This window comes from Ambystoma mexicanum, chromosome 8, assembly GCF_040938575.1.
Source record: "Ambystoma mexicanum isolate Mex_15411 chromosome 8, UKY_AmexF1_1, whole genome shotgun sequence".
NCBI classification, from domain to species: Eukaryota; Metazoa; Chordata; class Amphibia; order Caudata; family Ambystomatidae; genus Ambystoma; species Ambystoma mexicanum.
Window position 1 is genome coordinate 383,560,833 of NC_090929.1, and position 26,238 is coordinate 383,587,070.

General features: G+C 45.5%; 1 protein-coding gene across 1 annotated transcript in view; it reads left to right on the forward strand.

Moving 5' to 3' along the window:
• The window catches only part of ANAPC2 (anaphase promoting complex subunit 2), a 649,174-nt gene that overhangs the window by 464,813 nt on the left and 158,123 nt on the right, over nt 1–26,238 (forward strand). Inside the window, exon 9 of the mRNA XM_069609853.1 lies at nt 14,676–14,751. Within this exon, the coding sequence (XP_069465954.1) occupies nt 14,676–14,751 (76 nt within the window). The remainder of the gene's footprint in view (nt 1–14,675; nt 14,752–26,238) is intronic.

The following is a 26,238-nucleotide window of genomic DNA, read 5'->3' on the forward strand; positions in this document are numbered from 1 at the left end:
CAAAAGAAAATAAAATAAAGAAATCGATGTTCGAGGGGATTGGGTCCTCCGACGTATTCCATATCTATGACAGTAATCACCACAGCTGTGCTGCTTCGGAAAATATTTCGGCGTCTGCGTCGATGACGTCGATACGCTGTCCTCGAGGGCCTCCGTCGAGCCGGCGTCACCGGATGTTATAAGTAGGACACACGACGCCCGTAGCCTCTGTTCCGTTTTTTCCGCTTACGTGTTCGCTTCGAAGATCTCTGCGCGCCTCGACTCTTCTGAGTTCTGTTGTTTCGGTTCCTCGAACCTGTTCGTTTGTAATATTGCATGATGTCTTTGTCGTCTTCTACCCCGCTGCTGGGTTTTTAAGAAGTGTCTGGACTGCGGGTCCAAGATGTCGTTGACGGATTTGCACGTCGCTTGCCTCTGGTACCTCGTTGAGGACCACGACACAGATGACTGTGTGGACTGCCAGTCGCTTACTTCGAAAGCCTTGCGGGAGCGTAAGAAGAAGCTTTCTGTAGGTAAGGTGACCAAGCCTCGTAAGCCGAGGTCCTCTGGGCTTTCGACTGACGATTCGAGGGTCGACTCTCCACATCGTCATCGTCGGTCTGGGAGGTCTCAGTCCCAGAGTAGGTCCCGCCATTCCTCTGCCTCTTCGAGGCACTCACGGAAGTGCCGTCATCGGTCGCCTTCCTGGTCGTCTTCTGAGGACGCCGCCCATCGGCGGGTTGCTTGTCCCACCAAGCATTCGACTCCTGAGGAATGGGCTTCCTTCCGTAAGGAGATATTGGCGATTTTTGAATCGCAGGGCTCTGGTCCGTCCGCGCCTCCGAGAAGGGCCGGCTTTGACCGTACTAGAGACACCGCTCGTACACCTTCGGGCTCGGGTGGTCGGCACGATTCGCGGGAGAGGTCCCGCTCGGACAAGGGGAATCGTTCTAGTCATGCCCGTTCCAGGTCCCGGTCCTCAACGCCCTCAAGACCGTCTGAGCCTGTGAAGTCTTCGAAGAAGACATCGACGCCTTTGGCGCGAGGTCGTCGAGGGACTCTTCCCGAGGCTCTGCCTCCAAGGAAGTCATCGGCACCCAGGCTGTCGAAGGACACGCTCGGGGCTCCGCCCTCGAGGAATGTGTCAAAGCTGTCGGCGCCATGCTCGACGTCGACGCCTATTCCCTCGACGCCTTTCGAGGCTGTTTTGTCGGAGGTACCCCGTGGCACGGTGGAACCCCCTAGAAAGGCTCTGGCCAAGGCAAAAAATGTCTTTATCCCTTATTCTGTGCCCACATTCCAGCCTCTGGATTATATTTCTGAGGTGGATAAGGGTTCTGAGGATGGGTTGGTTCCTAATACGGTACCAGACGAGATTATATCTGGTCATAGCCAGATTGAAGACCTGCGTCAGTCGCTGCATGAAGCCAGTGGTCTGGACACCTCTCCGGAGGTGGAGTTCTGTAGGCCTGAGCCTGGCACCCATGGCGAGTCCTCGTACCGGCGCCTTATGTCGAAGGTCACGGATTACTTGGGGTGGTCTGCGCCACCAGTGGATTTTCTGCAGGATGACCTGACGGATATCCTCGACTAAGGTCCACCAACTGACCCGATACTGCCATTCCATATGGCCTTGCAAAGAAGGGTGGCAGCGGCTTTGACTGCCGAGGAGAGTCTCCCGGCAGTGAGCAAGTCTTTGCCGCAAAAATACTGTCCATCCAGTAGCGACCCCTGCTACTTGACCACGCACCCCACTCCGGAGAGTTTGGTGGTGCAGGTGGCTACGGCCCCAGCAAAGCAGGCGTCGTGTCCTACCATCCCTCCTGATAGGGACGACGAGCGTTTTGATGGTTGGGCGAAGAAAGTGTTTTCTTCAGGGGGTATGGCTCTTCAGGCAGCCAACTCTGTATTTGCCTTTTCACGTTTCACGCACACTCTGTGGAACTGTATTTCCTTAACGGCTGAACATATTCCCGAAGTGGAGGAACGGGATGGTTTTCTTGCTATTATACAGGAAGCAAGGATGCCATGTGTGAGTCCGTTCAGTCGGGTCTGGACATGGCAGATTGTGTCAGCCGGTCCATGGCGGCGAGCACCGCAATACGCAGGTTTGCGTGGTTGCGGAAGTCAGGGTTTGCTCCTGATGTGCAAGCCCGGCTCCTCAACATGCCCTTTGATGGCAGAACTCTAAAGCTGCAGTGAAGTCTTTGAGCGCTGCAGTTCGCCAACCTCCGCCTTTTCGTCCTAGGGGACAGCAATGGAGGGGAGGTTCCTTTCGTTATTACTCATCCTTTAGTAAATTGAGAGGAGCTGCAAGTCAAAGGGGCCACCGTAGGAGTGCAAGAGGCGGAAAACAAGGTACTCGAGGTGCCAAGGCCGCTCGGGCCGTTGCCTCTTTACCCTCAGGCAATGCTGCAGCCACTTCAGCTCAGTCATGAGGCCATGTCCCATGGTTCGCCGGTTGGGGGAAGGCTGGTGCAGCATCTTGTAGAATGGCGTGCCATTACTTCAGATGTGTGGGTTCTGGAGATCATAGCCCACGGCTACTGTCTTCCCTTTCGGCAGAGGCCTCACGACAATCCACCAGGGAATCTCTCTTTGAAGAGTCCGGATCCGCTCCTTGCGCAGGAAATACAAGCCCTGCTGGAGAAAGGCGCCATAGAACTGGTGCCTGTAGCGGAGAGGAACAAGGGATGGTATTCCCCTTATTTTTTGATTTCGAAGAAAGACGGGAGATTGAGACCCATCATAGACTTGCGCGGTTTGAACAAGCTCCTCGGGAAGGACAAGTTCAAGATGGTTACTCTCTCTCAAGTCCTCCAGGCCCTTCAACTTCAGGACTGGTTGGTGTCTCTCGACCTCAAGGACGCTTACTTTCATGTGCCGATCCATCCCAACCACAAGAAGTACCTGAGGTTCGCGGTTGGCGACTCGCACTTTCAGTTTCGGGACCTGCCGTTCGGATTGACATCCGCCCCAAGGGTTTTCACCAAGCTCATGGTGGTGGTGGCAGCGTATCTCAAGAAAGGGGGGATTCACGTCTACCCCTACCTGGACGATTGGTTGATCAGGGCGTGCTCTCCCGAGCAAGTCCTGGATCATCTGTCCGTCACCTGCCACTCCCTTCACGAGCTGGGCTTCTCCCTCAACTTAAAGAAGTCCCACTTGACGCCAACTCAGTGGCTCCAGTACATCGGAGCAGTGCTCGACACTTCCCTGGAACAGTGTTTTCCTCCCCAGGTGAGGGCTCTTCACATTCAGCAGATGATAAACAAGTTTCGACATTCCCAGAGTCTCCCAGCGTTCGAGTTCTTGAGGATGCTTAGGCCCATGGCATCCTGCATTCTTCTGGTGCCAGAGGCTCGACTGCGGATGAGATCTTTGCAGTGGGCTTTCAAGATGCAGTGGTCACTGTCTTCCTGTAGGATGTCGGAACTCGTTCAGGTGCCGCCCACGGTCGCCCAAGACCTTCTGTGGTGGGCGGACGACTGCAATCTGATGAGGGGGCTCCATTTTGGCTGGCCTGGCCGGAGGTGACGATCGTGACGGATGCATCCCTCACGGGATGGGGAGCTCATGCCAACGAGTTGACAGTCAGCGGTCGTTGGTCTCTGTCGGAGTCCAGACTCCATATCAATCTGTTGGAGCTGAGGGTCGTCAGGCTTGCCCTGAAGGCCTTTCTGCCGACTGTGAGAGGAAAGAATGTCCTGATTTTGACAGACAACACAGTAGCCATGCACTAACTCAAAAAAAAGGGGGGGCAGGGTCACTTCCTCTGTGCAGGGAGGCAATGCAGCTCTGGTTCTGGGCCATCCAGCAGGAAACTCTGATCTCAGCAGTTCATCTGGCCGGAGACGAAAACGAGACAGCGGACGCTCTGAGCAGGCAGAGCGCGATCTCTCACGAGTGGGAGCTGGCTCAGGAGATTCTCCTGGAGATCTTCGCCCTTTGGGGGACCCCTCAAGTGGATCTCTTCGCCACCAGTGTCAACCGGAAGTGCGAAAGGTTCTGCTCGTGGGAATTTCCTCCTAGAGGAGCCTTAGGAGATGCGTTTGTGGTGGAGTGGTCCTTCCTACTGCTGTTGTCGTTTCCTTCAGTCCGCGTCATCCCGCAAGTGCTCCGGAGGTTACGGAGGTTTGGTTCCCGGATGATCCTCATTGCTCCGGCATGGGCCAGGAGGACGTGGTACCCGGACCTTCTCGACTTGTCCATCTGCCCTCCGCATCGTCTTCCCTATCGAGACAATCTGCTCTCACGGGAGGGGGGTCAGGTTCTCCATCCAGAGGTCAGATCCCTCAACCTTCACACTTGGCCTCTGAAAGGTTGAGGTATAAGGATTGGGACCTCCCTGAAGATGTGATGGAGCGGTTGCTTTCGGCCAGACGGCCGGCAACAAAGTCCTTATACCGTTGCCGTTGGAGAAAGTTCTGCGACTGGTGCAGGGCTCAGAATGTGGATCCTTTTTCATGTGACAATCCTGTGGTTCTGTCTTTATTGCTTTCTTTAGCCCACAAGGGCCTGAAAGTGGGTACCATCAAAGGTTACCTGGTAGCGCTACCCATATTTAAGCGCTCGTCTGAGGAGTGTTCTTATTTTAAAATCCCTTTAATTTCTCAGTTTCTGAAAGGGCTCACTAATGTGTTCCCTCTGTCATCATTCCAAGAGCCCAGTTGGGATTTGAACCTTGTTCTGAAGTTTCTAATGGGTGCTCCTTTTGAGCCTTTACATTCTTGTCCTTTTGAGACTGTTAACACTTAAAACTGTATTTTCAGTTGCGGTCACCTCTGCTCGCAGAGTGAGTGATTTACAGGCACTTTCAGTTAAGCCACCCTTCACTGTGTTTTATAAGGACAGGGTTGTCCTTAGAGTTCGTCCTTCCTTTCTTCCCAAAGTGGTGTTGGAATTTCATGTAAGCCAGAAGGTCATTCTTCCGGCATTTTATCCTCCTCCGCATCCTGTTAAGGACGAGGAGAGGCTCCATAGGTTAGATCCTAGGAGAGCTTTAACTTTCTACATTTCACGCATGTCCCGGGTCAGAGTGGCCGATCAGCTCTTTATAGGATATGCTGGAAGGCGTTTGGGACAAGCTGTTAGTAAGCAGACTTAGTCTAGATGGATTATCTTGGCAATTTCTGAATGTTACCGCTTGGCGGTTAAGGATCTTCCGGTAGGCTCATGGGCCCATTCTACTAGGGGTATGGCTGCCTCTACTGCCCTGCAGAGGGGTTTTCCTATTCGTAACATCTGTGAAGCAGCCACTTGGGCTTCGGTCCATACTTTTGTACATCACTACTCCCTAGATTCCATCCATGGGCAGGATCTGGCCTTTGGCAAGGCGGTCCTTTACTCTGCAATTTGATTGGGCATTCTAAATTTCTATATTCTAAATTCTTTTCCCACCTCCTTTACGTTGGTACTGCTTTGGGAGTCTTTCATAGATATGGAATACGTCAGAGGACCCAATCCCCTCGAAGAACAAGTTACTCTCTTACCTGGTAACGTTCTTACGATGGGATGGTCCGACGACGTATTCCATATCGCTCCCTCCCTGCCTACCCTGCTACAGATTTTCTTATGCGATTGCAGCTTACGTTTCCGCAAGGCTTTCTGTGGTCATACTGGCAGAAGATTGGTGCCACACGTTCTGGGGGGGAAAAAACTACAACTGAGGCTACCGGCGTCGTGCGTCCGACTTATAACATCCGGTGACGTCGGCTCGACGGAGGCCCTCGAGAACAGCATATCGACGTCATCGACGCAGCATGCAGACACCGAAAGGTTTTCCGAAGCAGCACACCTGTGGTGATTACTGTCATAGATATGGAATACGTCATCGGACCATCCCATCGAAACAATGTTACCAGGTAAGAGAGTAACTTGTTCTTTTGCTGTACTGAGAAATCAGCCCAAACAGGTTTTCTGCAATGGCTGAAGGAACATTTGGGTGCTGACAACAGGAGTGCCCTACCCCCAAGAGAAGCCACAATGGATTTCTGGGACGCCTAAGTGTTAATTGTGCCCCTTGAAACTTTGAATGGACCAGAGCATATCACACGCTCGTCAGACTTTTGTCTGTGCTCCAGGTTGAGACAATAGATTCTGGGACACTTACGTGTGACTTTTATAAAATCACCTCCCCTCAACTTATACTGTGGAGCTTCATAGCCAACTCCAGAGCAGCCTTGTAAGCTATGCCCTTATTTGGTAGACGATGTTGGCCATATGTCTCAAAAGGCTACTTTATTAATACATTTCAAGACTTTTTATCTCCGAAATTGGACAACGCAGTAATGCGAAGTTTCAAAATCTTGATGCAATTTTGGTGGCTTTAATATAAGATGTGGTAGCCTTCACTGGTATATTGGGGACAGAAATGACAGAGAATTGGATATTCTGAGGAAAGTGTACATGATGCAACTTTGAAATTTAATATTCACATGCCTTATGATTATCTATTCACATGTATAAAGTTATAGAATTTTAGGTGAAATAATTTCATTGAAAATGACGAAAAACTATTAGACGGACGAAACAAAGTCCTACAAACTGGAGAGTTGGACTGCCATGCTCTGCGTGAAATATGTAATCTGCTTATGTAATTTGCAAAAATGCTGCAACTATATAAATGTGTGATTTATGTTAAGATGGATTTTTGGCAAAAAGGACTGTATGATGGCTTTTCACCTCATAAAACACAACCCCCTAAACTGAGTTCCCTCCTGGAGGAGGCGACCAACATGGGCTGACCTATCCGGTTCTTGGGGGTAGGTCTAGCTTAGTTCTTCCCAACAATAAACCCAGTGATGTCACCCGCTTTATATAAGTGGTGGGAGCTCACAGGGACAGGACACTCTCTCCTGAATTCCCAGTGCCTGCGTATCCAGACGTTCCAGATCCACTTTTGCAAGATTCCAGACACTACTGCTAGGCCAAAAGCATAGCTGACCCTATCCCAGCAAGGCCATTGATCCAGAAACCCCTCTAAAATCCCAATAACAAGGGGGAAAAGCTGTGGTACCCTTTGGGGAGTATCCTGTGACCAGACCAGCGTTTTTGCCCACTACGTGCATGCCCGCTGTACCCTTACCATCCAGTGACCAGACTTGCCCAGCTGTTGCTGTAAGGAGCGCCCACCGTGCTGTGACCCGAGCCCTTTGAGTCCAGAACCCGGTTGGCTGTCCCAAATCCTAAACTCAAGTGCGGATTGTGAGTATTTCCCCATCCCATAGCAGCGCATATCCTATCCCATCTTGACCCTTTGTCTTTGTCCTATTCTCTAAATAATCATATCCATACCTTGGTAACTTGTTTAAGACTGTTAGAATTTTCTGTGCATCCTGTCCTTGATTTTCTAGTGTTAGTGCAATTTTTTCATTAATTTCTGTCTTGTAACTCCTTAGCAATATTTTTAATAATTTAATTAATTTCCACATAGAGATACGTGGCGTGAAGGGGGTTAATGCGGCCGTTTAACCTTCTTTTATGGGCAGCGCAATCTTCTTGATAATCTAGTTTAAGTAAAACGTGTCTTTTTTCTCATTTTAACTGCTTTATTTCACCAAAACCGAATTTCTTTCACCTTGAAAATCTCCCCCAATTATTTAGCCAGAGTCACTCTTTCACTTATATATTGTCCCTGTGATCTGCATCTATTCCCCAGCCTAAAAACCACATTCCGATTCTGTTTACTTCACCAGTTTAAAAAAAAAAAGTTTTGACATTTAAAACTGAAAGAAGGGTAAATTGCAACTTTTCCACGTGTGAGTTGACTGCACTGTGTTCTCAATTTCCAGTTGCTTGTGAACTGTATGCCTTTTGTGATACTGTCACGACCTTAACCCCAGACCATGGGACTCGGGCGCCATGACCCCCACTACAGTACTTTAACAAGGCCAGAAAGGCCCACTTCAGCCCGTTGCGGGTGCCTTGGATGCAATCCTGGTGCCGTTGGTATCAGGCTCACTTGGCAAGTATGGGTTCCAATAGACAATGGTTGAACATGGCTGCCCCCACAAAGATCATCGGGGAACTGCAACAAGCAGTCTAGCATCAGGGCGGGGTCCGCCCCAAAGGCACCTGGGATACCAGCCTGGTATTTAAACCACGCCCGACCCGAGGCACGCGCTTCGCTTTATTCTGCTCTTGCAGCGTGACGTTCACAGGGTCCTGTTCTGCATCCTGGCCTACACAGGCGAGCGACTTTAAAAAACACTGCCATCCTTACCTGTTCAGCTCCAGCTCCTCCATCCAGTCGGAGCCTTCGGGAACTTCTCCATCGTTCTCCTGTTACATCCCTAGGAAAATAGAGGCAAGACTCAGTAGCTACTTACTCAGCTCTCCTGGAAGGCCTCCGCCATTCCGAACATCATCCTCGGCGTTTGGTCCCAGTACATCGCCACTTCCAGGAATCCTCTGTGACCTGTAAAGAACAGCACAGGTCAGTCAACGTGCAAGGACGCTTTCAGCGCCGCATCTAGCGCATCCTTACCTTCTCGAACTCAGCCGTCAGCCTCGGCTCGCTCCATCAGCCCCTGCAAGACAAGAGAAGAAGGTTATCGGAGCATTCATCAATACAGAAACTACTCAAAAAACACTAAAAGACTTACCTGAAAGGTGGAGTCGCAGCCGGTCTGGACTCCAGGCTATCGCCAGTGAAGGAACTCGGCGGATCAAGCCAACAACGACGCACCCCTGCCCAGCACGGCAGGACGGAGAGCGCAACATTCCAAAAATCAAGAACTGATTCCTGGCAGAACGAACCCCGGGGAAGGTGCAGTGTACCCAGAAGCGTCCCAGACCAGTCGAGCGGGGCCCCCGTGGATGCAAGGTGAGCGTTATAGATACCTTACCTTGTAGTTTCTAGTGATATAACATCCCTGATACTGTGATAACACATATGTACATCATTATTATACCACACACATAATTATTTGTCAAAGTCTCAGTGTCATTTTATGAAATTGCAAAGGTTTTTGCCTCTTATTTTGTATGGTGTGGTCAGATTTTAATTCTGTTTGCTGCTTTATATCCCCGACTCCCTGCTGCTTCTTTCACTCCACTCAGAATTCGATTAATTGGGGTTGGAGGGAACATTGCCGGGGGGAAACCTTAACTCGGGTTCTATATACAGAAAAAGTGCTCCTATTCATTTGTGCTTTGGATATGTTCTTGTAGAAGGTTACCCAAGTGTAGCTCAGTGGTTTTCATTGTAATTATCACCCCATTGGTGTTTGCGGCCCAATATAAAAATGGTGTGATTTTCTTTGAATTTAAAATAAATAAATATTGTGTTACCACACACCGGCCTGGTTCATGGTCCATTGTGACCTGGGGTATTTGTAAAAGGGGGTGTGAGACGGGTTGGGTAACAGCTCAATTCGATTTTGTAGAAAATAAAGAAAACGTATTCTCATTGAGCGCTACATCCTAGGCTAAAACCATGGGTCCTGGTCCGGTAGGTGACGCCCGAATGGAATCCTTCACATTGAGCCATCGAGCAGGAACACATGATAATCCTGGGAGACTTTAACATCTGGTTCCATGAAGAAACCGCTAACTGACAAAAATCTCTAGCCAAACAACTGAAGACAATGAATCTGCATCAGCTAGTCAAAGGAGCAACCCACACGACGGGACATAGGCTAGACGCAATCTCTGCCAACAAAAACCTCATCACAACGCCATCGCTCTAGATCCACTGGAGTGACCACCTCATCATGCCCTGCGTGATCACACTCCCAACAACGACAAACAACCCGACAAACTGCTGACTACCATGAAAAGAAACTGGAAGGACATCAAAATTAGCAACTTAGCAGAACAACTAGAAATTAACAAACCACCGACGACGACACTGGACGAAGCTGACTTCGACAAAAAAACAGAACTACTTCAAAAATGGATCGCCAGGACAATCGACGAGATAGCCCAGGAAAAACCTTTCACCCCATCGCACAAAAGAGTGACAGCAAAATGGTTTACCCCGCTACTCCACAGCACGAAAAGCAAAAACAGGAAGCTTCAACTCGAATGGAGAAAAAAAAATGATCAGATGAAGAAATTACAATCCTAACGACAAATCCCCTCATACAAAAAGGAAATCCATAAGGCCTAAAAGAAATACTACGACCGCAGAATCACCAAAAGCTGCCAACACCAAAAAAGAACTGTTTAAAATCATAAACAAACCCTCCTGGCTGCAAAAACACACCGATAACTTCACTGAAACTATGCAATGACCCTGCAGACCACTTCAAAAACAAAATCAGCACTATCCAACAGATCATACAAAACAGTCCAAGCAACTACAACATTCAATCGATCCAGCCACCAGAGGATCGCCAGAAGAAACCCGGAAGCTGCCCACAAATATCAGCTGAGACATTAGTCAAGCTGGTAAGCAACGGCAACAATGCAGGCTCCCCCATGGATCCATGCCCCCCAGACATACACACGTCAATCCTCACACAAGGAACACCCATGGAATACTACATAATCCTTTTGAACCAATCACTTTCAACAGGGAAAGTACAGTGATCATTCAAATCGGCATACATCAAGCCGCTCCTCACGGGCACTGCTGGAAACGTGGAGGACCTTTCCAAATACAGACCCATCTCCAAAATTCCCTTCCCAGCGAAAATACTCAAAACATATGTATATAGAATACCCAAGAATTCATAGAAGAAAACCAACTGCTGGAACAAGCACAAGTAGGATTTAGACCGATGCGAGGAATGGAAATGGCGCTGCTTTCAATCTGGGACAATCTAAAGGCTAATGCAGACACATATAAAAGCATAGCTCTAATACTTCTGGATCTCCCAGCAGCATTTGGCACAGTCAACCATGAAATCTTCATGGGGAGATTGGAAGAAATAGGAATCGCCGACCTAGTCCTTCTATGGATTTAATCCTTCCTCACAAACGGAACAGAAACTTTGAAAAAGAAAAGTTCCCTAATTTGGGAGCTTGTGTCCCCAGCACACTATCATTGGCTCAATAATGAAGCCCAACTTTTTAGGAAATTTTAGTTAACTGGTTAAGGATTTTTCTGAAATATAATTTGGTAGTTATTTGACAGTCCAATGGTTCATCTTGCATTAATTTGATTCGTAAATGATTCACTTCCAAATAGTTTCAGTTTGAATCTTTTTATTGCCCAACACATTTCGAGATGGAATATCTCTTCTTCAGGGGCTTATTCACTCTATGAACAATATATTCAGAAAACAATGCAATTAATGCTTCAGAGATTATTTTGACAAAGTATTACTTTTTACAAAAAAGGACATTTTTGGGAAACATATTTTGAGACCCATCATTCCTCGACTTAGTGTGCTGTGTTACCTTGAAATTGTTCATAATATCGTATTCACTATGGTTGTGTTTAGGTTCCCAAGGTGTTAACTAATCTAATTATGTCCATATTGGAATATCATAATCAAAACATCATAATCAAAATAAATTACTTATAATTTGTAGAAGGATTTTGTCAGTTTCAACTGCGAGATTTTGCTACATACGACTCCATAAATTTGATCTATGCCCTAAAATTTCCATGTGGAAAATCTTATGTGGGAAAATCAGTGAAGAAAGCCAAATAGCGCTGGACTGAGAATAAGTCCAACATAAGGACATACAACATCAAACCCCCCATCTACAGACATTTTAAAGACAACAAGCACACAATAGCACAATTAAGATGTGCAATATTGGAAGTAGTACACCATCTACAGAGAGGAGGAAATATCTCAAAAAAACGTTCCCAAAGAGAACTACACTGGATACATAAGCTGGACTCCATGTCCCCCCTGGGAATGAAGGAACAATACTACTTGGGACCATATCTTTGAACAATCACTAAGCTGATGTCCATTGAAGACTAATCACCAATAGAACAACGACTAAGAAAACCTGGAAAGATATCATTTCCAAATGGGACATACAAATGATAACATCTACCATTGACTGCAAATATGATCAATTAATCTGCAATGACAAACAAGGATAGAATGTGCACTCCAAAAAGGCAGCCACAGAGCGAAAAACAGAAATTTGAAATTGGATTGAACTATAATGGTACATTGATGTAATTGAATAACACACGTCATCATGTACCACAGATTTAGAGTAAAAGGTACAATATGTACAAGGTACAACATTTCCCTCAAGACCACATTCAATATCTTGTTAAATGCTGGTTTAGACACACCTGCTGCCATGGCCACTGGTCTCGGGTATGAGCCAGATGCACAAAATGGAGGACAGGCAGCAATTTCACCAAGGGGTTTATGTTATGATGTTGCTATTAAGTTTCGAACTCTGATTTTAGGATCTCCTGCAAATATGTTTTGGCCTCCAAACCTAGTTTATGCAGTTTTATGATCTTACCCTCATTCATTCCCAGTAGTTTCAACCTAACAGGATACATTTGTGACCTCATTTTTTATTTTCCCCTTCATGGTGGGGGTGCCAACACATCTACTCCAGGCTCTGCTTCCCTTTGCTGCATGCCACAAAATAGGAAGTGCGCAGTTGCGCATAGGGACATTATCCAAGGAGAGATGGCGTCCATGCTCCTTCTCTGAACAAAGTCTCTACTTTTTGCACCCGTTGTCTCCTACAAAGCACAAGGAGTACACAATATATGTGTGTATTTTAATCAAGCGTGTGGTGGCATGCCCTGGTTGATGACAAATGTGTACACTTGACGGTGTCAGGGTGCTAGTTACATATGGTATACTAAGCTTCTACTACACCCTCTGCAGATGCTACTGACCAATAATGAACAATGTGCACCTTAACATCTGCTATCACTTCCTGTGTCCGATAGGAATTTTTCAGAGCCTGCAGCCTATATGGTAATTTTGCCTGTTTACTAACGACACCTTGCGGGATGTCTGAAAGTTCAGTTTTTTCAGAATCGCACTGAATGGGGGCCATGGGAGGAGAATACCCTTGCACCAACATGCGCCAAACGTGGTTGGTAAGTTGGTTGCTATGCTTTCACAGTGTTTCCAAAACTGGTGGATTGCTTTCCAGTCTGCCGCTTTTGGTATTCTATTGAACTAGGTGCAACTTAAAGATGTCATTTCTTAAAAGAACGGCAGTTTTTTTTCATTTTCCATGAAATAAAGTTTTCTTAAATCGGGCTCGAGTCTCTTCCAGGCTTAGATTTCTTAGAGAAAACAAAAATACGTCAATTGAGCATAATATGTATTGTTCTAAAACGCAGATCTTGTGACATCACCATCTCAAAAACGCTGGCAAAGAGTACTTAAATAATGCTCATATTTCTACCTATTTGAAATGCTGAAAAACGTGTGTAAATCAGAATTTGAACAGCATTTATTTAAGCATAGACCTATTAAAAAGACTTCAGTTCACTTAGTTGAACGGAATGCTTTTTATTATGTCGCTTACTGTAATGGGGTGCGAGTACTAACTTTTAGGAACATAAAACACCCAACACCCTCACTCTCCCCGTGCCCCTTACTTGCCTCTACATGCATGTCCTTGGCACACACCAGCTCCTACACCAGTTTCCTCAGCTAGTACAACACTGCCACCTCGCATATGGGATCAATACACGCTGTAATTTTCCCATTGAATCCAATGGCTGGGAGGTTTTCCACATCTGTGGGAAAAAGAGTGCAGATCACAACATATAAGGCTCAACAGCTTAATTGTTGGCTCATAACTAGTGTTGTCAAAAGGTTATGGGTAATGAATTGTAGATAAAACCTTTATAGTAGTTTCAGAGTTTCATTATTACCCAGCTTCCCAACCCCCTAACACTTCAGGAGTCACCCAGAAAGCACCCTTCTATGAGGAATGGCTCTTAGGTGCTTAAGAGTGCATGGGGTGAAGTGGCTGATAACGGTGGGCGTTCTTTTGCACATGACGGTTGATGTCATTTGTTTCATGTTGCGCCCTTAAGCCTCCAGGTCACATGATGCGCATTACAAAATGTATTAAAGTAAAAGTAAAGTAATACCTTGGCATTTGATTGCAGTAGTGGAGCATACAGCTACATCTGGGCATATGAGTTCTGACCTGATATTTAATTGCAGTATATGGGCATGTGAGACTGTACCTCAGCATATGAGACTTCATTGCATATCATGTCTGTATGTGGGCATACAATGGCTGTACCTAGCATGTGAGGCTTTATCTAGCGCATGAAGTTGCACATGGTCCTGCGCACATACGGCTGCACCTGAAAAATTGCTGTATCTTTGCATTTGAGGCAGCATCTGGCATATGGTGGCTTAGCTGTGCCTGAGACCTACCCTGTCGTCCTATGCTGTTCTAGGCATTTCACGTTTGCACCTTGATATCTGATGGCAGCCCTTGGGCATGTAAGGCTGGTGACGTGATGGCAGTACTTGGGCACGCGAGTTTCTATTAATGCAGTGCTTCACCCGGGCATTCAGGGACTGTTGGGTATGATGGGCATCTATTAGGCATGTCATGATTATAGCTCAGCATGTAAGGCTACATCCAACATGTCATGACAATATTTGCCAATGGGAAAGCGTCAAGCCAGATCAAGGACTTGGTCACTGTGTTCCCCTTGTTCATTTATACATTTGTATTGATAATGTATACCATTTGTATTTCTTTTTTTAAATATCATATGTATTTGCACACTTTACATTATACTTGTTTATTTTGCCATTTTGTCCCTCTAGAGAAATTCGTAATGTGGAACTGTTGAAGCTGCGGTTTGGTGAAGCACAGATGCACTACTGTGAGGTCATGCTTAAAGTAAGTGCTACAGATTACCTGGTAGGCTTTGCCACGTATGCCTGAGGAAATATAGGTTTTCTTGCATCAAGGGAGTCAGATGCTCGTTTTTTGCAGTGACTTCCACAATCATTTATTTCGGAATAGCCTGCCTATCTTATTCCATTTTAGTTAATTGGTTGCATTGAAATGTGTTCTTATCCTGATGATGAAATTGCTACAAGCCCTACCTAGTTGGTGGAAAGTTATTTTCCAGTTCTGGGGTTTCTGAGGCATTTGGAACGCTAACTTGTTCGATTTTCTCTGCAACTTTATAATTTACATACGTTGTTCTTGTCTCACTTATTTTCATGTTCCATCACGCTGCCAGACCTCTACATTTACTTGCTTTTTCTAATCCTATTATCTCGCGGTTTATTCCAAAAATTGCTTTTTTCAAAAGTAAAAAAACAAATGATAATCTTGTCCATAGGAATATCTAGAATGTGTCTTTGTATAGACCCACACTACCACACACATTAATGCCATCTCCAGATTTCTGTTCTTCACTCTGAAAGCAACCGGTTTTATACGTGATCAGCCCGTTTGCCACCCTGCAACCCCCCGTGCAGGTAGGGTAGGTTTCATGTTAGATTGTAGGAGTTAGCAAACTGTGAAGTTGCTGTTAACCTTTTCTTTTTGCACAGTGAATTTAGTATTGATTTGCACTTGGTATATGCGTTTCAGAGCAGTATTGTAACAAGGATAAGATTTTGGTTTAGAAGCAAACATTCCGCAATAACTTTGACTGCGCACAGGCAAAACTTTTCCAAAAATAAGGCATCTAAGATAACATCCTTTATTAAACTGGCGGTGAACGGAAAAGGAGGCTATACGTTTATACTGAAGTTCAATCCAAAGAGCGAAACAATGATGAACAGCAGGGGGTGACATTTTGTGACGAACTATAACAGACGTTGAAATACTACATAATATGAAAACATATGAGAGTGTTGAGAGTTCCCGTTGTGTGCATTTGTATTTTTATTTGTATCTACAAACTACAAAGCGATTTAAGCCAAAGCACTGTACATAGTTAATAAAAAACAGTACAATAAAAATGAAAATGCATGTAACAATAAAAGCACTCAGCCGGGTGAATCAATATCAAGAAGATGGGCTGTTAGCGAGGAGCGAAATAGAGAGTATAGAGAAATAGCGCAAAGAGAAAGTAGAAGAGAATTCCAGCTGCATTTTGCGAGTAATGAAAAAGATGGAAAACGGGACATAGCACAGGTAGGATGCGGAACTGCAAGAAGAAATTGAAACTGGGAGCAGAGAGACCGAGTCAGAGTGTAAAAAGATACCAGAGAAGAAAGAAAGTTGTTAGGCATGATTTTCATAGGTCAGGAAGATTTACCATTACTATGTCAACCACAGAACTTTTTTTGCTTTACTGGTGGATTATTTTTCCTTATACCTCTGTGAGTGGAAACCTTTTTCCACACTCACAGAATCTTTTACTCTTTTTATGGGTGTCATTTTTTAGACTCTCCTTAGTGTCTTTTTAAGTTATCCTTTTTGACAACATTTTGGCAATAAGTGCCTGTTTGCTGAGTTGCCCTAGGGGCTCCCCTTTTAACTTTCTCTGGCTAACCTTGAGAGAACTACATTTCCCAAGGGTAGAAAGGATCTTTGGATCCCTTTTACATTTTATTTGGTGAAACCAGCACACCCCACCTTATGTCGAGTGCTGGGGAGATACAATGTATCCCCTTTCACACTAAAACTGTAACAATTCTGTTACAGGTGTAGAGGAGGTCCCAGACGTGGCCTGCACCCCTGCCCCCCATTTCGAGGTACTAGGAACGTACTCGCCAAGATATGTGACGTATGAGGAGCAAAAGAACTAACAGAGAGCTGCACTTGGGCTCTGCCCAGTGTACATCAGAAGAGCAATACCTGTTGAAGCACCCTCAACTAGACAACCGTGGGCTGCACGGTACCCTCTTAGACAACCGTACCAGCAGCTGACACGAAATGAAGAGTATCTACAGGCGGTCCACGAAGAGACCCAAAGAGCCTTAATGGATGGCCAGTGGAAATGACACGAGGGCCTGGACAGACTCGCGGATGAACGAAAACGGCAATCAAAGATCACACGCCAGTGCGAGCAGCTATGAAAATAGATGTAATGGACGCAGGAGAAGAGACGATGTTGAAACGTAAGGAAACATTACCGTAAAACAAGATGGAAGTATCCAACCAGCTAACACGTGTAAATAGGCTTGGAACGCAAGAAGCTAAGAAAACAGTACTGCTTGCAATGCTTAGTAGAAGAATAGAGCGGCAAGCACCTACCATATATCTACCTCAATAAAGCACATCATACAAGTGCGACTCCATTTTGTAAGCAGAAGTATGCCCAGGCGGCCCGAGGCCTACCAGGCCAGGTTTCATATTCCTGCTGGAGCCAGAAGGATGAGCGGAATCGAAACTCAGCAAAGAAGCAGCTCACGCCTGGGAATTCGAGGTCAACTTAAGGAAGGGAGGAGAGCGGCAACGCTGGAGAATCGAAACTTCAGAGCATACCAGCCTGCCCCGTGAAGGTCAAGATAAGTGGGGCCCAGGCAGGTGGCGAGGCTAAGGAAGAATCAAATACACGTAAAGCTGGAAACTGAAGCAGATTCACGGTGAACGGACATGTGACCAGCCAGGCGCGGAGTTACCAACGTCTGATGTCACCCAGAACCAAGGATGCCATAACTTCTACAGATAAGAGGCTACAGTTTCGAGGCCATACCCAGCCAACTAATTGACACATAGCCTAAAAGCACTGATTGATGGAAGGGAGGCAGGGTGAATCTTGGGGCACTAGGCACCTAGGTGTCCATTCTGCATGCTGCTAATTAAAATGGTGATTTATGTCTAGGGGTGTAACCTACCCAATCACAATGGGCTAAGGTATCTAGGGTCCTATAGATAGTAGAACCAATAGGATGTCGTACTTGTAGTGACTTCAATCACGTGTGATGTAGAGGGATGGGCGTAGACGCCCACCCGATAAGAATTATCCAATCCGCATGCACTGTTACCCTATACAGATATAGCACCTATACTTAAGTTACCTTTTCAAACCAATTATATTGCACAACAAACTTGTAGAGTTAGACGTCAATGATGACGAGTTTTGAGTATAAAAGTTGCTGTTTGTATGAAGTTCGTGGAAGTTGAAGCGAGACAGGCAATCGCAACACTGCTGATTCCCATTTGTTTCCCCGTTTTTTGTACTTGTCATTAAACGGACTTCCCTTTGCCAAACTATTGAGCTGTCCTTATTGAATTGTGTTGGAGTAAGTGAATCCTGCACCCCCATTCCTCACGAGGTGTAGCTATCTTGTTTTACAGGTGCTAGAGGGCGAGCACTGACCCATCAGCCCATCAGTGGACGTTCCGCCACTCTTGTACACAGGGACAAGCTTACCTTTAATGGCTTGTTGCAGTGATACCTTTTACTAATTCGGTGCAACTTTACTGCAGCTGTGTTCACAGCTGCAGTAAAGGCACCCAAAGGTGCTAATTTTACCAAAATGGCCCGTGTCTGTTTTTTATTTGCCATTTTTGTGTTTATTGTCCTTCCTTCTTCCTTCCCCTGACATCCAGGGCAGGAAATTCCTTTGTGTGATTTTTATCTTTGGCGTGAGTCACCTGGACTCCCCGCCCAGGCTCCGGTCTGTTTGTGAAGGCAGGGAGCGATGGAGGAGTCCAAAACTCCGCAGCCCTTTGTCTTCCTCCTTGCCTGAATCAGTGGGGGGCTGGCTGTCCTGATTGGACAACCAGACCACCGCTTTTTGTAAAATGCAGGGAGAGAATGCAGAAGTTGTGCTGTAGTTCCTGTTAAATACTCCGAACCTGGAAGATGAAGACAAGTTGACCACTGGATCTGAAACCGAAGAGGATGATGAAGGAAAAGCAGCTCAGACTATTTCCAGCAACTGGAGAGCCTGCTGTGTAACCTGAGCTTGCAGTAGCCGTTCCTTCCAATCGACCTTGGGACTCTGAAAACGACGACTCGACCAAGAGCCACTAGACTCGAGAAGACCTGCATTTTGAGCCATCCCACGCCGTGCTGCTACCTTGCAGGGCTGCACTACGTCAATACCCTGGGACCTCGAGCCATTGTACAGTGCATGCTTTTCCAAATTCCGAATCTCGCTGAAACTTTGTGGGCATCCTGCTGGATCTCCAGAAACACCAATCGATTCCGAAAAGTCCCCTCACCAGAGTGCAGGATCTTTGTAACGACGAGAATCCAACCAGCGATATTCTGTCTTCTTCTGTGCTCCTCAAAAAGGCACCAAATCCACAGAGCCGGATCCAGCCACAAGGAAAACCTTGCCTAGAGCCTTCCCCATTGATCCCTGCTGCAAAGTCCCTTTCAGGGTCCTGGTTTCAGTCACCACAACAAGGAATCCACTGACCAGGTTTTTGTCTGCAGATCCTGACATCGTCCTGCTGCAAAATCTTCTTCTCTGCTCAAGTACTGTTTGCGCTTGGGTATGTACTTACCGTAAGTCTCTTGTGATTTGTGTGTAGATGTGGGTGTTTTCTGTGATTGGGAGGCCTCTCATCCAATTCACCCAGTCTCACTGCTGGAATCCTCCTAGGGTGTCTTCTGCGAAGCCCCTGAACCCTCAACTAACTCTAAAGTAAAATACTCACCTGTTTGAAAAGTCTTCCTGAGGAACTCTGACCTTTGCTACTTAAGAACCTATCCTGACACTGCCTGTTGGACACTAGACCCTAGTTGACCCCCCTTCTGCCACTAAGAACACTCATCCTCCATGAAGAAGGGAAAGACTTTTAAAGGATTGGGCCCTTTGCCTAGAAAAGAGAATACGTGTTTAAAAGTTACTTACTTGTAAAAGGGTTGGTTGGTAACTGTAAATTTGAGAGTGAACAGTTACAAAAGTTCTTACTTACCTTGAATGTGTGTTGCACTATTGAAAAGTAAACGTAACATCTTTCTTTCCTTAAAAAGTTTTCGCCATTCCAACAAAGTAGATGTAAGGGTATATTACTCACCTGTGATTTGGTTGTGCCCCTTCCCAAAAGTAATGCTGTTGGTTTCACTGTATTATTCCTGTTAGGATAAGTATATGAGTGTTCCCCAACTGGGTATTGCTTCACCTGACTTGCTGTTAGCCTGTCTAGAATAAATCTGCATTAGGTTTTACCTTCCTAGAATAACTTTGTTATTCATTAAGTGTAACATTGGGTTTTGCTTTCCCTGGTCTGTTTTAGACAGACACAAACAGTCTTGGGTTTATACCTGCCCAAGTTGCTGATTGCTCCTTGAAAAAGTATATGGGTTTTACTTAACCTTGAGTTAGATGTGTGCCATCCACAAAGAAGTTACTAGAGTTACTGCTTATCTCAATCTGTGTTTCACTGATCTCAAAAGCAACTGTAATTGAGTATTAAATCATTAGGTTTTACCCACCTAGTATAACTGTGTGTTATGACAAAAGTAGTTATAGGTTTTTACTGTCTCTAGAAAAAGTGTTCCACTATTCACAACACATATACTGTCCAGTTGACTGAGATGATTTGTGCTGCGCGTCACGGTACAACTGGTAGGGTCTACTACCCTTGAATTACTGAATGTAATCTGAAAATAACCATTGTTTTTTTTACTCCCCAAGAATAGGTGTGACCTATACTGAATGTGTATGAAAATGTTTGACTTCCCTAGAACTACTCTTAGGTGTTCCAAATAAGGTTTATGCTTTAGTCTGTGAACCTTCAAGCATAGTGTTGCGTTTTTATAATTGTGATTACCTATAATGTGTGATAGTACTTATTTCCCCCAAGATGTTTTGGGGCCAACTTGTATTTAAATAAACCATTTATTTTTTACAATACATAGTGTTCCAGTGTTTCTTTGGACCATTTGTATTAAAATGTCATTTGTACTGATTCTACAGCCCTCTCTCCCCCCTAAAATAATCCTGGCTGCTCTATCAATGATACCATGAACTCAGGTCATACAGCCTTATACTAAGAGTGGAGTCTGGTACTGCCGCATTTGAATGGTTTTACTATGCCCTTAGTTGGACTTCAGAAAAACTGTCATAACACAGAGCAATACCATTAAGAAATATATGAGACACAGAAATTTACATTTTAGACGTGAATGAAAAGAGAGCAAACCAAAACTAGAAAGATAAGGAATAATAGTCACATGGAGGAAGAAGATAAAGACACAGACTGAGGCATTGAACACTGATTTCAAGATGAGAAAGAGGGAGACCAAATAAAGAGAATAGGAAAGACGAGAAGAAATCACTGAAGAGATCAAAAGTGTACTAGCATCAAGCGTTAGAAAAGTGTGAGCCCTATGGATGTTGTACAAATGATAGCGACAGGCTCGAGAAGATGGAGAGATGGTGCTTGATAGATAGATCAGAATCAAAGTAAATTCCCAGTTTACGAGCTGTAGTATAGATATGGAAGCTGAGAGGGAGGAAAGAAAATAGAGGAAAGAGAAAGAGTAGGTGGAATAGTATTAGAAGGGAAAAAGAGTACAACAGTTTTAGTAGTGTTTAATACCCATAAGTGTTCCGTCATCCAGGTATTAATAGCTGTTAGACATGTAGAAAGTTTATTGTGAATTTCATGAGTGAAGGAAGAAAAAGATAAGAAAAAGTTAAGTATCATCTGCATAAAAGTGGTGAGAAAGACCCAGAGAGGAAATAACTTCAGCCAGAGGGGAAGTATAAAGGGAAAAAAGAAATGGTCCGAGGACAAAACCCTGGGGAACATCATGACCAAGCAGAAAGGTATCAGATGTTCACCCTGCCCAAGAGACCGAAAAGGTCTTTTGTGATAGATTGGATCGAAACCAAGAAAGAACAGAGCCTGTGAACCCAAGAGAAGTGAGTGAGGAAAGCAGCAGAGCGTGACCAACAGTATCAAAAGCAGCAGATAAATCTAAAAGAATAAGTAAAGATGACTGTTTAGATTAATGTGCAGAGAATGGTATGTTATGGTATTTTTTTTTATATATAGCGCCTATACACAGCCAAGTGCTTCAAAGCGCTCAAGGAGGGTGGGAACACGGGGGGGGGGGGCGGGGGTGAGAAAACAGTTGCTAAGAGCCCTTGAAAATCTGAGACTATAATAGCCTTGCACAGGCAGAGTAAGTGCACAGAATACATTTAACAGTACGAGATATAGCAAATAGGCCTGATGGCTTTTTTCTCAATTTTAACAGTACAATTAGGGTTGAAGACAGGGTAGAAACAGACAGGCGATCTTCAGGCGTGGTGCGTACGGATCTTGCAAGTGCACCGAGGGCCACAGGGAGGGAAGGACCAAGTGCAATCGGTCGGTTGAGACGGGTAAGTGCAGAGAGAGACACTCTCTTGGGTTAATTTCTCAGTGCATTGAGTGTGGGTGGCGTGTAGGACCCTGAGGCAAGTGCGAGAGAGGACTGGCGGGGTGCTGGGGACCAGTGAGAGACTGAGGTGCACCAGGTGGCCAATCAGTATGCTGTAAGGAATAGGAGGGAGAGAGGGAAAGGACAGAGAACTAGGTTAGCAGGGAAGTGGGAGAGAGAAGGAAGAGAAGAGGATGGTCTTGAGGAGTTTCCGGAATTTCAGCACATACGTCTCAAGACGTAGGGCGTCAGGGAGGCTATTCCAGAGGGAGGCATCTCCCCTTATTGAATTCTCCTTAGTGAATTAGAAACAGAGACAAGAGGAGTTTCTGTCCATTGAAAAGGGCGGAATCCCGATTCAAAACGAGGAAGAATACAATTATGAGAAACGGAAGTAGAAACTTCAGAATAGACAAGACGTTCAAGAACTTTAGAAAGAGATAGTAAAAAAGAAATAGGACGAACGTTGGAAGCCAAAGAAGAATCCGCAGAATGTTTTTTTAGAATATGAAGAATAGAAGCATGTTTGAAGGCAGCAGGAAAAACAGATGTCAGAAGACAAGTATTGAAGAAGGCAGTTGGGTAAGAAACAAGAGGGAAGTGCATTTTAGGAATATTAACTGATGGGATAGGGTCACCCGGGAAGCAGTTGGATGAGCCAGGTTTAAGACAAGAGAAATCTCCTCATTAGAAATGGAAGATAAGCAGGAAATGGTAGTATTAGGAGGTGATTATGGAGCAATAATGGTAAGAGTAGACATAGACGACTCAGTGGCAGCCCGAAGAGAAGCTACCTTTGAGGAGAAGAAAACAAGATTGGAAGCATACAAAGTCGAACTCAAAGAATGATCAGGAGTGGTAAGCGAAAGACAATGTGAAAGAGTTTTAAATAGACGTTTAAGGTGAGTTGACTGGGAATGTTAAAGCTCAGAAAAGTAGTAACGTTTCTGCAGAAAGAAAAAAGCCATCATAGAGCAAATGATCGGAAGAGTAAGACAACTGATCACTTTCAGACCTGGACTTGCGCCAACAACGCTCAAGACGGCGAAGTGCACAAAAAGATGTGGAGAAAAGCCAAGGTTGAGGAGGTTTTCGAGCAACAGAAAAAGTAGAAAATGGGTAAAGGTCATCCAGTGAGGAAATAAGAGAAGATGATAAAATAGTAGCAGCCTTGTTAGCAGGCATGGCAGAAAAGGAAGGGTGAGAGGGAAGAATAGCAGTAAATGATGAAACAAACAAGGGGTTGCTAAAAGAATGTAGATCCCGTCTACGATAAGATGTGCGGACAGGAATGGGTCAGATACTGCAGGTGATGGATACATTGAAAGGGAGAGAAGATGATGATCAGAAAGATTGACCGGGATTGCAACAGTGAGAAAAGTAGAAAGAGAAGTGAAGATGCGATCAAGAGACAAACCTGACAGATGAGAGAAATGAGTAAGAAGTGGAGAGAGGAAATATGAATCAAGAACTGTGAGAAATGGAAGGTTTACATGTGTGAAGGGCAAGTGAAGATTAAAATCTCCCAATAGAATAAAAGGAAAAGTGGAAGGAGAGAAGAATATCAATATCATCACAAAATGACCCAACCAGACCAGGTGGACATTAAATGTGGCATGATTACGAGACTCAATCGAGCTCAAGCTACTCTGGGAGACTATACGTTTATACAGAAGTTAAATCCAAAGAGCAGAACATTGATAAACAGCAGGAAGAGACAGCAGTTTTGCAGCAAACTATAACAGACGTTGAAATACTACATAATATGAAAACGTGTGAGAGTGCTGAGAGTTCCTGTTTGTGCCATGATTACGACGCTCAAAATACTCTGGGATACTCTTCTATATGCAATGTCACTAATACTCCCTCCCATATTCAAGAATGTGGATACTTCCGATAGTGATATTTAGTCATCTTCATATACATCTTCTCCCCTTCCGGGCCAGCGAAGACAGTGTCACTCCCCAGTTAATTCGGACTCCAATAGTAACGCTCAAACTGTTCTGATGCCTTTGAATTACGTTCTCTCTAGTTTGTTTCTCTATATGAAAACATAGAAAACGAAATTCAAACTCACACTTTAATGCTTAATTCCATTTGAAGCAAATTGGTTCACATGGCGAATGAAACAGAATTGAAATCTCTTTTAGAATTAAATCCCATGACAGCCCAATCTGATTTATCACAGGCCATGCTTCTCCTTCAGAATTCAATCATTAATACACAGAACAACCAACAGAGTTCCTCTGGAAATAGAGATGTTTCAAAAGCATTAGCTGTTATCATCTTGGTTTCGGACAGCTTGTCGACCACACAGAGGGATCTGCCTTGCTCCGGAGCTACCGCTGTAACTACAATCTCTACTCTCAAGTTGGTAACAGCGGGTCACATTGGGGAACCAATGAGAAGTAAGCCTTCTTCTGTTACCTTACCATCTATCTCAGAAGCGGTTGAGACTGTAATAATGGCCGAGCCTTTGGGGAGGAAAGCAATTTCTAAACGCAGGAACACCCAGTCTCGCTAAGAAAATAAATCTAAGAAAACGTCTGGGAAAAGGATAAATAGAAGCTCCTGGAGAAAATTTCTCCAGAACCTCACGATCCAAGAATCTTTTAAATAGGCCTAATTGCCCTACAAAGATCAAACTACTTCCTTATCAGCCTTTTTCCAAAATATCAATCAACTTTTTATTCCCAGAGGAGGTTTCTGTGATTGATGAAGAGGAAAGTGTTTTCCCAGGGTTGTTGGCTTCCTGTGGTTCCAATTATCCAATCTTTTCTTTGTGTAAGTGTTCCTGTACTGTTGCAGTGCAAACTGCAAAAGGCATGAACTATCACACTCCACCTAGAGTAATTCTTCCACATCGGTAGATACGCAGATTGAGCCAGAGCTCCATGATGGTTATGTGGGATTCTGTTATATCTTGACTGTCGTGAAGATTATGAAAACCTCTGTCCCCAAATACCACACAGGGAGATACTAAAACAACTCCCTGTGCGATCCTTGAGGCCACAGGTGTTGAGTGCTGAAGTATCAGGAACCAGGAACGCCGGAAACCCCCCTGACCGCTGTAAGGCAAGCAAGGGTTTAGTACAACACAATGGCAAGAACAGACAATGATCAGAATGTATGCTGGGGAAACCTAGTGGGCTTACCTAGGTGGAAGGAGGAAGGGGTGTCAACCATACGCTATGTTGGGACAGACAGAGCATGAGGCGTTCCAGGCACCAGCAGTGTGTGAATGGCGGCAGCAAGCAGTGGAAAACACTGATCAGCACTCTGGATGAACACACTGTGACACCTGTGTGAGCCGCGGTTGCGGGCTCAAGCGTAACAATGGAGCAGGGCAGTCCAAAAGCAATCTAAAGAGTTCCGAGGTCAGAAGCCAAAGAGCACAACAAAGTCCAAGGGATAATCCAAAGGAAAACCAGTTGGCTGTCCAGGAGTCAGAAGGCCAGAAGCAACAAGAAGCAAACCGTAATCCAGGGAAGAGGCAAGAGGAATCCGTTGAACTCTCCGTAGTCCAATACCGTGATCAAGAAAGTACGATAACGCCAAACAGTGCCGAAGTGAAACAGCTGTGAAGCACTGTGCAAGTGTGTGATCGCCGTTTTTAACTGTGTTAGGTAGTCAGGTGTTCAAACGCCTTTGCGTCACATGATACACGGCCCCCCAAGCGCATCTGAATCACGTGTCCTGTGGTAACAACAACCGGCTGGCCCCTCCTGGTCACGTTATGCGGAACTGAGCTGGGTCGGAGACTACGCTGAACTGTTGCAAGACGCCAAGGCAGCTGTCAATGGAGAAACGGACACGGGGACCTCGGGCGTCCATCCATGCCCGTCTGTCCTCCATTTGCGCTGCCGATGGTCACCATGCTGCTGCCGCCCTGACTGGGTGAGTGAGGGTAAACGGGCAGAAGGGGGACTGGAATGACGGGAACCTGGAGGGGCATTGGCACCAGAGTGATGGGAACCCGCATATGGAACAGTCTGCATGACAGAGCCCCCTACCCCCACCAAAGGCCCACGACCCCGTGGGCTGGACGGAGAATCCCGATGAAACTGGGCGACTAGACGAGGGGCATG